Source organism: Kwoniella bestiolae, chromosome 1 (assembly GCF_000512585.2).
Source record: "Kwoniella bestiolae CBS 10118 chromosome 1, complete sequence".
NCBI lineage: Eukaryota > Fungi > Basidiomycota > Tremellomycetes > Tremellales > Cryptococcaceae > Kwoniella > Kwoniella bestiolae.
The window spans coordinates 6,147,473-6,160,355 of record NC_089241.1 but is presented as its reverse complement, the minus strand read 5'-3'; the positions used below and the strand labels follow the sequence as shown (position 1 = coordinate 6,160,355).

Genomic DNA, 12,883 nt, shown 5'->3' with positions numbered 1-12,883 from the left:
TCACTCGTTCATATATCCCTTAGTATTATTATCGAGATCGTCTGGATCATCCGACATATTGACTTTGCATGACGTTGCATATATGCAACACTGTTCACTGCATTTCATCATTCCCAGTTCCATTTCTATTTCTACTGCTCTTCAAACGAAATGATGCAAGTTGACTTCATACCTACTGCGTCTTCTCCACCCCATCCTATGCCTTGCGGAACGATAACAATCTATCAAAACCCTCCTGCCCCTCTATACGCATCGTATCCCATTCAACCAGGTTCTCAGCCTTGAGGCATTCCACGTAGAAATCAATGGATGGTTTGTTCCACTACATAATCAAATCACCAATCAGTATATCTAGATGTCTCCGCGTCATGAGTTGAGAATAGCCGTTTGGTGAACATACCTTCAACACCCTCCATTCAACCCTCTTACATCCCCTTTCTTGGGCTATATGACCCAACTCACCGAAAAGTCGTTTACCCAATCCTTGAGCTCGATATTCAGGTTTCACGTAGAGGTCTTCGAGCTGCAGCCATAATATGATACAAAACATCCGTCGGGTTAAAAGATATGAACAGAGATAATTTGAGATGTTGTTGATGATCACTCACGTATAATCCAGGGGCACCCAACCACGTCGAGTAAGTGAAGAAGTACTGCATTAAATCGACCTCAAACCGTCAGCTCAACTGGATTCTTCATCTCGGGTGAAATCATGAAGCTTACTCACCAAGGCCATTCCCACTGCTATACCTTTACTCCCATCCTCGGTGATGGTACGAGCTATAAGGCATTCCGCGTAATTGTTCTCAAAGACATTCTTAATCATCTATTCGACGACGGCATAGTCGCAAAGATAAGTTAGAGAATCAGTATTTGAGATTTCACTTCGATTTGGCAATGAAGTGTCTCACCAACTCAGGCGTAGCTACCACAGCATCAGGTTCTTTCTCGTACACTGCCTAAACACATGACACCTCAGCATGTACCGAGCCATTGCGATAAAGCAGCAGACATGGACGTACCAGCTCAGTGATCAGTCCCAATAGCTCGGGCTAAGAAGTATCAGATGGCTCTCTATCAGCTAAAACTATGCATCACATCAGATCACAAGAGCAGAAAGAAAGAGACATACGACATCTTCCTTGGTGGCTCGTTCAATCTTGGTGGTCACCATTGTGATTTCTGTGCCTATTGCTTGTGAATCTGGATGGACAAGGAAATTATTTCCAGCTTTTAGGGGTCTTGAATCTTTTGAGTCTTAGCTGCCGGGAGCTGCGGTCAGGCTTAGATGTATATTAAGGTATAGAAACGACGAGAAACGACGAGATGGAATGGTATGAGGTGGATTTCCGGTTAATAATGGTGGTCATCCCAGAGTGGACAGACCTCCACACCTAAAACAGGATGTAACGATATAAATGGGTTACCAGTTTAAGTATACAATGCATGGTCGGTGACTAGCTTACCGGTCGACAATTCAGGTGCAACAGAGAGAGATACAAAGATAAGTTGAAAGATGATCATCTAATCCTGCATGACAAGTAATGCCTCCAATCAGCAACAGCACCAAAGCAACCATGACACCACGAGCAGATAACCCCTGGCAGAAACGAATCCGAAGATTGTTCTTCTTCGTAGGAACAGCCTCGACCGCATGGTTCGTCTCGTCATATATCCTCGAGAGGATGAAGGAGACAAGGTTGAAAGCTATCAAAGAGAGGAAACAGAGGGATCTGTAAGTTTACCTCTACATCTTACCATCTACCTCTTCCCTCTGTTCAGTATCATATCTTGGTTATGAGAAATGGAAATAGAAACTGATGTCGACGGTATCATACGAAGGATGAAAAACCATTTCACCTCCCTAATATCTACCATCTCCTTCACTCTCTACGCATTACTCCCCACGGTCCAACCCCAGTTATTCGAGGAATATAATATCGAAGATCTCTCTCAGGCCTTACAAGATATTTCTGCTCCGGCTCAAGGGGAGACGCCATCGGAACTATCAGAATCTACTGGTAGTTTGGATAAATCACAGGATCAAGGAAATTCATTGTTGCTTTCTGAGACCAATACCGACTATCATAATCACCAGGAAGTGGGTCCGAGAGCAGAAGATAATGCAGCTGTTGCGGAAAGTAGTCCAGAGGTGTCCTCTGAATCTTGGGCTTCAGAGTTTCAATCTCAATCTCAAAGAAGAGAGAGTAATCCTAATTCTGAGAATGAGAGTGGGGCTGAGACGGAGGCGGAAAGTGAGGGGATGCTAGGTAGTTCGATCGGACAGATTGATACGGAAGATGCTGTGAGTGTATCTTATCACTTTCATCATCTGACGTTATTCTCTCTTTGTTTGGGGGAAATTCTCGATGAACGGGATGATCAACCATGAATTGTCCCCTTGAATCTTCAATTTTCGGTTTTCATGAATCATTGCTCAAAAGCATGTGAGACTTAGCTAATAGAATCAATCGTTTTCGTTTCGACCACAGATGTCCTCGGTCGTCTCCCAATCCATCTCCCTCCCTCCCACTGACACCTCCTCGCCCTCCCCTCCATCCGACTTGAGCAGATCAGAACAACTCCATCCCTCTCCACCTCGATCCAACAGATATCAGGGCAAGTCGAAGAAGGACCTATGGAAGGAACTGAAATTGCAGAGTGAGTTGCATCTCGCCTTGACTCATACTCTTTGAGAATGCTAATTACGCGAAATATAACTGTACTTGTAGGCCTAACACGAACTCTCACGACAATCTACCTCCTACCGATGTTATACCTCCTAACAGCCTCGCAATTGTCCATACTGGCCAGATCAAAATATATGAAAGATGTTGAATCTTCCCTCGACGAAACTTCTAATTCTTCTACCCCTTCAGTACCACGGGGAGAGGAAGAAGACGAAGGAACGACCATACCCCGAGTTACCCAACAAAAAACAAAGAAAGGATGGTTCTCCCTATCCTCCTACTCTATCGAATCTATGGGATTATCAGAATACGTCGAACAGTCCAGATCGAGCCTTTCATCGTACCTCCCCACTTTCCTCAGTGGATCTGGTAGTGTTCAGCCTACAACTATCAGAGAGAGCGATGAGATTCTAGCGCTGAGGAGGCAGGAGCAGGAAGAGGTTAGGGCCGAGGCTGAGAGATTGTTTTTGAGCTATAGTTGGTGGTTTTTGAATAGGGGGTGGAAGAGTGTCGGACGGAGGGTCGAGGAAAGTGTGGAGAAGATATTTGGAAGGTACGTTTATCTCTTTTCGTCATCAACCTTGCTCCTCCTCTCTTTGTCGCTCGAGATGCATAGTCCATCCATGCTGTGCTAGAACAAAAGAGGCACATACAGTTTCAGTACACGCAATGTCGCTTGGAAGATCGATACTTGCGGCTTGGTGGTATCCTTTGTACTGTACTGATTTGCCTCTTCTGTATTGCAGTATGCCACTCAAACGGGAATTGACGATTGAAGATTGGGAGTTGAAGTTGAAAGAGGTCAGAGCGGAGATTGAAATGGAGTTGTCTGTGGAGTCGACTATTGAGTTGTACGAGTGAGTACAGATTCTCTTTGAGTCTGCAAATCTACTCATCCCAACATTTTCTTCATATGACTATTGGTAGATGTAATCTTTCGGGTTTCCGTTCTGCTATTCTTCTTTGAGCAGCTCATCACCCTGTGTCATAATTCATTACACACCAAACTATCAAGATGTCACATACTAATCCACATCTCAGCTTCACACCCCACATTCTCCCTCCCACCTCCTCATCCACCGATACAGACACAGAAACCCCATATCCCAAATCCCCCTCGGACCATTCGACCTACCTTCAAGAGTTAATCGACCAATCCCTCGAACAGATCTCCTCTCCCGATGGGAGATACCTGATCGAAAAAGGAATATCAACTCTGTTAGGCAGTCTGCTGAGTGATTTGAAGACACAGTTGTACGGCCAAACTCAGGGAGTGAGATTGGTTAATTGTTTGCCTGAGATCAATAAGTGGGGGAAGGGCGTTTGGGAGGGAGTTCCTGATTCTGGGATTGAGGTGGGTTATTTATCTTCTTTCTCTGACTTTTTTAGATTGACTGTGTTGGGCCTTGGTGGTGTAGTAGAGAGAAGAGAAGGCTGATGTTTGCGATGGATGGTGTAGGCCCTGTTGAACGTACCGGAGTATGAGAGTTTCTCAGCTTTGGTCTTTGGCGATTGGGCGCCGAGGATGTAAATATCACAGACGAAGGGTGTCTTGTGACATCTGCCGAAGGACAAGAGAATATTGCTTCCCTGCAGATGGAAGGGTCATCCCCCCTCAGAGGGGGGGTCAAGGGAATGAACGACAGGAGCGAGAGGAAGGGGTACGAGTTGATCTTGTTGTAAGATTTATATTGGGGTGATTGATATGCAGACTTGACATAATTGATATGCAGACTTGACATAATTGATATGCAGACTTGACATAATTGATATGCAGACTTGACATAATTGATCGTATTTTCTGCTACCACGTAGAGCATGGAGCACATAGCTTCAGTTGGAATTGCTAGGTCACCCTGCCGCTCGAGTCAACCTTGGTACAGTATGAACCGGTGGTCCAGAGTCAGAAATCAGTTCATCAGATCGTGTCATTTTATCAGTCCGTGGGGCTGATACTGCGCAGAATTCCTGTGCAAAGCTTGTCATACATCCCGCATCCGAGTTCATATATCTATATAGCCCAGAAGCTATAAAAACATTATCAAACGAAGATGAAATGTTTACTCGGCATCACCAGCAGGGATGTTAACTTCGGGCTGCGAACACGAGCAAACAGTGATCAGCTGTTGGTTTCCTGTTCATCCATGGAGTAGCTGCATCTGTGTTGAACGGATGAAAGGAGAGAGAACCCCCTCCACTCCACTCACGTTGTAGAAAAGAGTTTGCATACCCCATGGGAAGGGCTTGACTCGGAAGTTCATGTATGAGTAGACGGGTCTTTCGGGGAGTTCACCACCGTTCTCGTGTCTGGAGGGTTATGCGAAGATATCAAATCAGCGGGTAGGTTCATGTCGTTCCATGCAATAAGTTTGCCTTCGTCCGCCATGCAAGTATGAGAATCATCCTTGATTGTCCTCTGAGCGCTGTTGATCCATCCTCCAAATTTCCTGCTCATTCCTTGATCCATCCCTCATCTCATTCCCACATTTCACTTGGCAAAAGATATCACCACTCACTTGAGATGCTCAATGTGCTCGTGGTGGGCAGCTTCAAGCTTGTATGTCCATGCCGCTCCGACCAACGCACCGGGGATACAGACGTAGAAAGAGATCTTTCTCCAGAGGTCGGTGGTTTCTATAGTCGTCCAAGTAACAGTTAGTCAATCGATCCATCAGACGAGGACGACTCAGGAACCCCCATTGACACCAATCTTCCAATTGTCTTCGTCCTCCCTATCTCTCTTTACTGTCCCAAGTCCATAATCCCCTCTTCATCCCGATCATTTACTCCTTGTTCCACATCCCAACGAACCAAACCAACTCACCAGCAGCATGAGCTCTGACGGCTTGTCTGTTCGCGATGAACTCGTTCTGCCCCGCTGAAGGAGCAGCAGAAGCAAAGTTTCGTACGGCTGGTCGAACTGATCGGGCTACTTGTCGCAACATTGTGTATGATGTATGGCTGAGTGGTGAGTTGTATATGTAGTACGATTATGATATTCAATAAAATGGATGTTGGTGTGAATGTTGAGTGGTGCTGGTGCTAGTGATGGTGTTACGAGAGAAGGACGAATCAGGTTGGAGAAGAAAGAAAACGGTTTGTTCCGACTGGTGAGTTTAGGCACGCGAGAACATGATCCGGAGGTTTGGATTGATAGGCTTGTGCTCAAGTATGCCACGTCATGGGTTGAGTGACTGTCATGGTCATCGTCGCGTTGATGGGATGTGTTCCATTCCATTCATTAAATTGTTGAACAACTCTTTCGACAATCATTGACTCCTTGCTTATAGCATATCATCAGTCCACCTCCGAACAGCTGTCCGGATCAAGGTCTAGCTGTCATCCCTATCATCGAGCTCAGGTGGTAATACCCCCTCTGCGACAACTTCAAAATGGCACCTGGAATATCATACGATGAATCAGGTTCTCTAGCGAGTTACTTTGGTGTGACCTTTCTAGCTATCATCTTGATACCATGGACATTGAGTGCGACGAGGTCGAAAAGCAAGGGTGAGTCGTCTCATTCCGACTCTCTTTTATATGATTTATACCCATCATTAGTGCAACACATCTCTGGAGAATTAGCTGGAAGATTAGCTGGACTCCCATTCCTCATTCACGTATCCTTCATTCAAGACGCTATAGCTAACCTCACTATACCATCAGAAACACTCCAACCCCTCTGTCCTTGCCCCGCATGCCGCAGCTCACCCCGCCGTATCCACTCCATCAAATACACGAAACGCAAACGACGGTTCCTCAAGAAAGCCATCCCTCTCTTCATAGGTTGGGCATTGTTCGCGTACCTATGTTATAGCTTATCCCAAGCACCTAGGCTGGAGGGTGAAACGATTTATAATCCATTTGAGATTTTGGGGTTGAGCGATAGTTCGAATGAAAAGCAGATTAAGAAGCATTATAAGAAGTTGAGTTTGCAATTGTGAGTGTGGCTTTTCCTCTCTCTTTCTCCCTCTCTCTGTGTCTGAAGATGGATCTTGCGACGTGGAGCAAGAGGGAGGCAGGTATTGGGGATATCGTGCCGACTTGTATATGACGAGGAGGCCATGGGTTGATTGGGATGATCATGATTGGGTACACGATGGAGTATGAAGCACAGCGAAAGGAACTCCTTTGTTCTGCTCAACACTAATGCTGATTGTCCTATAGCCACCCCGACAAAATCAGACTGTCCGAAAACCAGACCAAGGAAGATGCCGAACAGAAATTCGTAGAACTTACGAAAGCTTACAAATCTCTGACCGACGAAGTCACGAGGGAGAATCTGGCTAAGTATGGGAATCCCGATGGACCCCAACAGAGGGAAGATAAGATCGCGATTCCCCAATGGGTCGTGGAGGGTAAGAATAGTATTTGGGTGTTGGGTGCTTATGGGTTGGTGCTTGGTGGAGGTATCCCTTGGGTTGTTGTGAGTACCAGTGTATCCCTTGAACAGCACCGCGTCCATTATTTGTGTTTAAATTTAGCTGTCCTCGAACCTTGCATTTTGGAGTGGAGTCGAATATGATGCTGAAAATTCTTCTCGTTACTTGTAGGGCCGATGGTGGTTCGCCCAGAGAAAACTCACACGAGACGGTATCCTGAACCCTACCGCTGAGATATTCTTCCACCAACTTCGAGAAGACACCGACTTCTTCTCACTCATCTCTCTCCTGGCCTCTGCTCTTGAATTCAGTGCGGTCTTAGGAGGATCAAAGAAAAGAGGAAGCAAGAAAGAACGTAAAGAGCGACAGTCTAAGATTGATGAATTGGAGAAGATCTTGGATGAAAGGAAAGCTGAGATGGGTATTGAGGAAAGTCCATTGATGAAGAAGGAGAATAAGGTGAACGTTACTACGGCTGTGGCTAAGCGTGCTAGAGCTTTGCTTTGGGCGCATTTGTTGAGAATTGATTTGAATGATCATCATCTTGAATCTGGTGAGTGGTTTTTGCATTTTACCTCGAAAATGCCCTAAGCAGTATGCTCATGTCGTTTGTTCATTCTTTAGAAAAACTCGCTGTCCTCCGAGTCACTCCGCCTCTTCTCAACGCACTACTCAACATCTCCCTGGCACACAACTGGCTCACAACCTCTTTACTCTGTATAAAACTCCAACCTGCTCTCGTCCAAGCTCTTCCTACCGATGTTTCACCCTTGGCTCAATTGCCAGGTATCACACCTGAAAAGGGCACCGAACTTCAGATCGTCAACAAAGCTGAAGGCGTCAGATGGCTCGAGAAGTGGATCAAGACTGAGAAGAAGGATGTCAGTCAAGAGACATTGGATGTAGCCAAGTACTGGCCGCGATTGGAAGTTGTCGATGCCGAGTTCAAGGGTAAGCCGGTGTCCTTATTAGGAACCGCGTATTCACAACGGCTATAACTGATTCTGTGTGATGTTGTTCACTGTTACAGTGGCCGGCGAAAGTCTCGTAACTCCCAGCTCGATCGTCGAGCTTACCTTCAACTTGCGATATGTCTATCCTACCACTCCGCTTTCGCTTCTGGCCAAACCCAAAGCTCGATTACCCAATGGCGAGATCAAGGAGGAAGGCGCTGCTGATTCCGTTGCCGATGTTGAGGAGTCAGTAACCAAGGTAGAAGAGGAGAAAGAAAAGCCCACTGCTGTTGATGTCAAGGAAAAGATTGTTGAAAAAGTCGAGGAGAAGACTGAGGTCGATGGAGAAGTAAAGGCGAAGAAGAAGGTCGAGGGTCCTCCTAATGGATTTGCTCATGCTCCTTATTGGCCTCAGGTGAGTAATCGTTCTCCGATACTACCCTGCAGTTCTCATATGATCACACCAAGAAGCAGAGCGGATCCTGATAACCATCATTTCGTGTAGCTCCGAAAACCCCATTTCTATGTACTATTGGGTGATTCCAAACTTGATAAAGTCATTGTACCACCTATCAAAATCACGGATATCCCCTTACCTGAACCTGATGGTACGCCCTCTGCACCCAAGGAATTCAAATTGCAATTCCAGGCTCCGCCCGCAGCCAACTTGTACTCTTTTGTGGCTCATTGGAGGAGCGATACTTTCTTGGGCGGGGATGTTCAGGTTCCTATCATGGTGAGTACATCCTTTTTTATGTCCACATGTCGTATATATGTACTTCACCGAGAATATCTGTAGGGTGGTGTGTATGGTGACAAAGGAACAATATGGCTGACATCCTGAATATCGTGTAATAGCTCAAGGTGGAAGATACCCCCGAGATGGCAGAACTTCAAGAAGACGATATGGACGACGACGATATCTCTGAACCTGATGAAGATACCCTGGCAGGTCAGATGGCCATGATGAGAGGTGAAAAAGTGAAACCCTCTGGTGTACATGACCAAGGAGATGATGATTCTGAAGAGGAGGAGGATAGTTCAAGCGATGAGGAGGGTCCTAAGAAGAGGGTTAGGGCTTATAACGAGGATAGTGATACTGATAGTGATTAGGGTTGAGGGGGTGAAGGGGTGTTTATGTTGATGCATTGAATATATTTCTGTATACAGCACCATCATTCTGAACATTCGCCGGTGCATCATAGACTCGAGGTACCCATCCAAGACATATGCACCTTGGTATATAAGCTTGTCAGGTCTGTGTATGAGTGTATAACTGGTCTGGTGTTGGTTGTTCCGCGGTGATGGCCGTGCACCGTGTTCGGATGTTGATTCCGGTTTATTCGAGTTCCAAGTTTCGGATCAAATGTCAAAAGTTGAAACGATAACAAAATGATGTGGTTGGACATTCAACATATCTCAACTTTCGTCACAGCTTGATTATACACCCACAGCACCTCTTATGGGTCTACCACACAGTGCTTAGTGGATATGAAAAGCACCGCTATCCGAAACGCCCTTCGAAGCGGTATAAAACGAAGTAGATCTGTCCAAGCGAGGTCTAGCATACGAGGTTGGTTCACGGCTATCTCATCTTACACCTCTCACCTCTCACCTCTCACCTCTCACCTCGGACACATGGTCTACAGCTCACAATCTGATATACTGTATCATAGCACCCACTACAACGCAGATACGCCCTTACTCGCTGTTCAACTCTCCCCATCCCTCCAAACCTCCTCCATACGGTCAACCCCACCCCACCTCCCATCCACATTTACTCAAACCTAACGAACTTACTCCCGGAGTCCCACCAGAGGAATATGAGCAGAGACGAAGGAAGTTGATGGAGAGTCTGGGAGAGGGAAGTAAAGTAATATGTATGGGTGGGACTGTCAAGTTGATGTCGCAGAGTGAGTATTGTCTTTGCATGAGACTGAGATGAGTCTGGGGTGTTAAAATGATTTGTTATGGGGGGTGGTTTAGGTATATTGTGAGTCTATCCGAATTCTATTATGATGGTGTAGTAGAGTGAGGGAGATGTGGGAGCTGATATTGGTGACTGTGAGATAGTTATCGCTTCAGACAAGGTATGTTTGAAATTTATTCCATCGTGCCTATGTTCAGCGAGGAGAGGATGAGCTGATTTGTTTTCGTAAATTAGCAACCGACTTTTACTACCTGACTGGGTTTGACGAACCGGATGCTACGTTGGTGTTAGGTAAGTGAAGATCACTCTTGTACTGAACAGGACGTAGTGTCGTGTAAATGAAGGACATCGACTGATGATAGTGCTTACATCCTGCAGAATCCGCGCCGTCTACTTCACGAGGGTACAGGTATACTCTGTTCGTACCGCCTAAAGACGCACATGATGCCTTATGGGAAGGTGAAAGAGCTGGAGTGGAAGGTGCTATAACCATCTTCGGAGCTGATGAGGTAGGCAAAACCTTCTCTCAAACACCCATATCGTCAAATTCAGATATCATTATAGCAGACATGACCAAGCTGACACTCTGGCACAGGCTCATCCAAATACATCACTCTCAACATATCTCCCCTCCTACCTAAACATTTCAACCAACGAAACCATCTACGCCTCCCTCCCTCCCAAAACGTCTTCTTCCCTCTCCTCACAACCCTTCGTCCCTCCCTCTCCACGTCGTCGCTCGTCCCTCCTCAAACTATTCTCCAACTCCTCCTCATCGTCTCCATCCGAGCTTAACCCCAACGACCCACCCCACTTATTACTGGCCGCAGCACTCTCAACGGAACATGCCAAACCTCTCGAGCGGCCCATCCAGCAATTGAGGATGATCAAGTCGCCAATAGAATTGAAGATGATGAAAACCGCTGCTGATATTAGTTCGGCGGCTCATGCGAAGGTGATGCGGTTTGCTGAGCCCCATAGGAAAGAAAGGGAGTTGGAAGCTACGTTTGAGTATGAGTGTTCGATGAGAGGAGCGGGGAGACAGGCTTATGTGCCTGTTGTTGCTTCTGGGTGAGTAGCTTCATCGTGTATGCGTGCAAGGGTGTATTTAGCTGGTACTGATGGCGAAAGTGGGATAGAGCAAATGCTTTGGTGATACATTATACAAGGAACGATTGTGTGCTAGATCCGAATGACGTGAGTTCAAGCCTATCTTCAGTCTTCTGGTTTGATCTGGTACAAGTGGTTACTTATACCTGTATCTATGATTCAGCTCGTCCTCATCGACGCAGGGTGCGAATACAACATGTACTGCTCAGATATCACACGGACATTCCCCGTTTCAGGCAAATTCTCAGAACCGCAGCGGGATCTATATACGGCCGTGTTGAATGCTCAGAAAGAGTGCGTCAGGAGATGCACGGTGGAAGGAGGAGTGACGTTGAGTGAACTGCATAGAGCCAGTGAGTGATTAAAGACGCGAAACGCAGAATGTAGCTGACGAATGTTGGTGGTAGGTTGCGGATTACTACTGGAAGAATTGAGGCAGATAGGGTTTAAGTTGACTGTGGGGGATGTGGAGAGGACTTTGGTGAGTGCGAACTCTTACTGCTTGGCTCTGTTGTCAACGAGAGACCGTTGATCATGGTCGACTTGACAGTACCCCCACTTCCTATCACATCATCTCGGATCAGATTTACATGATTGTCCCACGAGGGATAGGAGTGCAACGTGAGTGTACCCCTACTCTCCTAGCAACTAATGCTAATATCGATCAATCTGTCAGCCTGGTTGAAGGGAATGTAATATCGATAGAACCAGGAGTATACGTCCCATACGACTACAAGTTCCCCAAAGCATTCCACGGTCTGGGAATCCGTATAGAAGTGAGTCAAAATCAGAATCGTTCACGTTCGTGGTGTCGATCGGGTCACCCCAAATCATCTATTCATGTCCCGCGTAAGGACCCTATGGCTAATACGAGATATCCACTACCTGCAGGACGAGGTAGCGTTCACCAAAGATGGACCAATGGTGTTATCCGCCAACGCACCTAAGGAGATCGTAGATGTTGAAGCGGCCTGTCAGGGCTTGTTGGATTAAAGTAACGGGGTAGCGGATGGAGATTGGATCCAGGGAAGCCAGAACAGATGATGGGGGTTTAGCAAGCACATATTTCGGACATATCATAGCATTGCATTCGGATGAGCGTTGAGCATCTTGCATACAGGTCTTGCATAATCTTTCTCTCAGCGCCAAATCTGATTCATCGTCGGAATTCCGAAATTTCAGATATCGCGAAGAAGTGAGAGAACGTTCGACTACGGTTCGGCTAAAAATACAGTGTAGTGCCCTGGCTTGATCTAAAAATAAGTTGTTCGTAGATAGACATGGTGTACCAACGTGCTTGATATCGTACATGTCATGCGACCATTATCGCACTTTATATTCTGATATTTCTTCTGACATCTCGTTTGGACTTGAAATTCAAATTTATATATAGAATTGTGCGTGTTTGCACGTTCGATACAACATCGAGCGATGTTCGAAAATGAGTATCGTACGCACATTTACCGCCGGGAACGATGAAATAGGGATGTCGCTCGTACCGTGCTCTATGGCATGTACCTCAACTGAAAGGCATACATCGTAGGAGCATTCTGTTGAATGTTCTCCAATATCGACTACCATACCACGACATATTCATACACGTGTAGGCTACGTCGAATAACAGTGGACAGGGAAGCTCAGCTTTTTAGTACAATCTCTCAGAATAGCATCTACAAGAGAACGGAACGATGGACCTCGGACCGAAGAGATCCAGTATTAAATGTATATAATGGCTTGACTCCGAACTAGGAAGTCTTGCTATCAGAACTTCATCTCACACCACAAAATCAAAAGACCAATTTGGTCCAGTCTAGCTTG

At 46.1% G+C, this 12,883-nt stretch overlaps 5 protein-coding genes across 5 annotated transcripts; 3 read left to right on the top strand and 2 right to left on the bottom strand.

Annotated features, from left to right (window-relative positions):
* Positions 1 to 196: 196 nt before the first annotated feature.
* I302_102301 (uncharacterized protein) lies at positions 197 to 1,174 on the bottom strand (the record flags this gene model as incomplete). The annotated part of the gene is made up of 7 exons (XM_019187679.1): positions 197 to 322; positions 401 to 523; positions 609 to 653; positions 728 to 826; positions 912 to 959; positions 1,023 to 1,052; positions 1,133 to 1,174. The coding sequence occupies 7 exons, from the start codon at positions 1,172 to 1,174 to the stop codon at positions 197 to 199; spliced, it is 513 nt and encodes a 170-aa protein (XP_019050557.1).
* Positions 1,175 to 1,577: 403 nt separating this feature from the next.
* Positions 1,578 to 4,221, top strand: I302_102300 (uncharacterized protein; the record flags this gene model as incomplete). The annotated part of the gene is made up of 7 exons (XM_019187678.1): positions 1,578 to 1,735; positions 1,843 to 2,305; positions 2,493 to 2,661; positions 2,733 to 3,243; positions 3,437 to 3,547; positions 3,732 to 4,044; positions 4,150 to 4,221. 7 exons carry the CDS (start codon positions 1,578 to 1,580, stop codon positions 4,219 to 4,221), a joined length of 1,797 nt encoding a protein of 598 aa, XP_019050556.1.
* A 529-nt stretch (positions 4,222 to 4,750) lies between these two features.
* On the bottom strand, positions 4,751 to 5,635 carry I302_102299 (uncharacterized protein; the record flags this gene model as incomplete). Its single annotated transcript, XM_019187677.2, has 4 exons — positions 4,751 to 4,786; positions 4,898 to 4,997; positions 5,207 to 5,324; positions 5,515 to 5,635. The coding sequence occupies 4 exons, from the start codon at positions 5,633 to 5,635 to the stop codon at positions 4,751 to 4,753; spliced, it is 375 nt and encodes a 124-aa protein (XP_019050555.2).
* Positions 5,636 to 6,082: 447 nt separating this feature from the next.
* On the top strand, positions 6,083 to 9,138 carry I302_102298 (uncharacterized protein; the record flags this gene model as incomplete). Its single annotated transcript, XM_019187676.1, has 8 exons — positions 6,083 to 6,200; positions 6,357 to 6,630; positions 6,858 to 7,116; positions 7,244 to 7,625; positions 7,697 to 8,023; positions 8,103 to 8,440; positions 8,531 to 8,761; positions 8,884 to 9,138. 8 exons carry the CDS (start codon positions 6,083 to 6,085, stop codon positions 9,136 to 9,138), a joined length of 2,184 nt encoding a protein of 727 aa, XP_019050554.1.
* A 378-nt stretch (positions 9,139 to 9,516) lies between these two features.
* On the top strand, positions 9,517 to 12,058 carry I302_102297 (uncharacterized protein; the record flags this gene model as incomplete). Its single annotated transcript, XM_065869457.1, has 13 exons — positions 9,517 to 9,598; positions 9,702 to 9,938; positions 10,012 to 10,018; positions 10,099 to 10,115; positions 10,190 to 10,246; positions 10,334 to 10,464; positions 10,551 to 11,026; positions 11,095 to 11,152; positions 11,229 to 11,418; positions 11,473 to 11,546; positions 11,616 to 11,686; positions 11,742 to 11,841; positions 11,957 to 12,058. The coding sequence occupies 13 exons, from the start codon at positions 9,517 to 9,519 to the stop codon at positions 12,056 to 12,058; spliced, it is 1,602 nt and encodes a 533-aa protein (XP_065725529.1).
* Between the last annotated feature and the right edge of the window lie 825 nt (positions 12,059 to 12,883).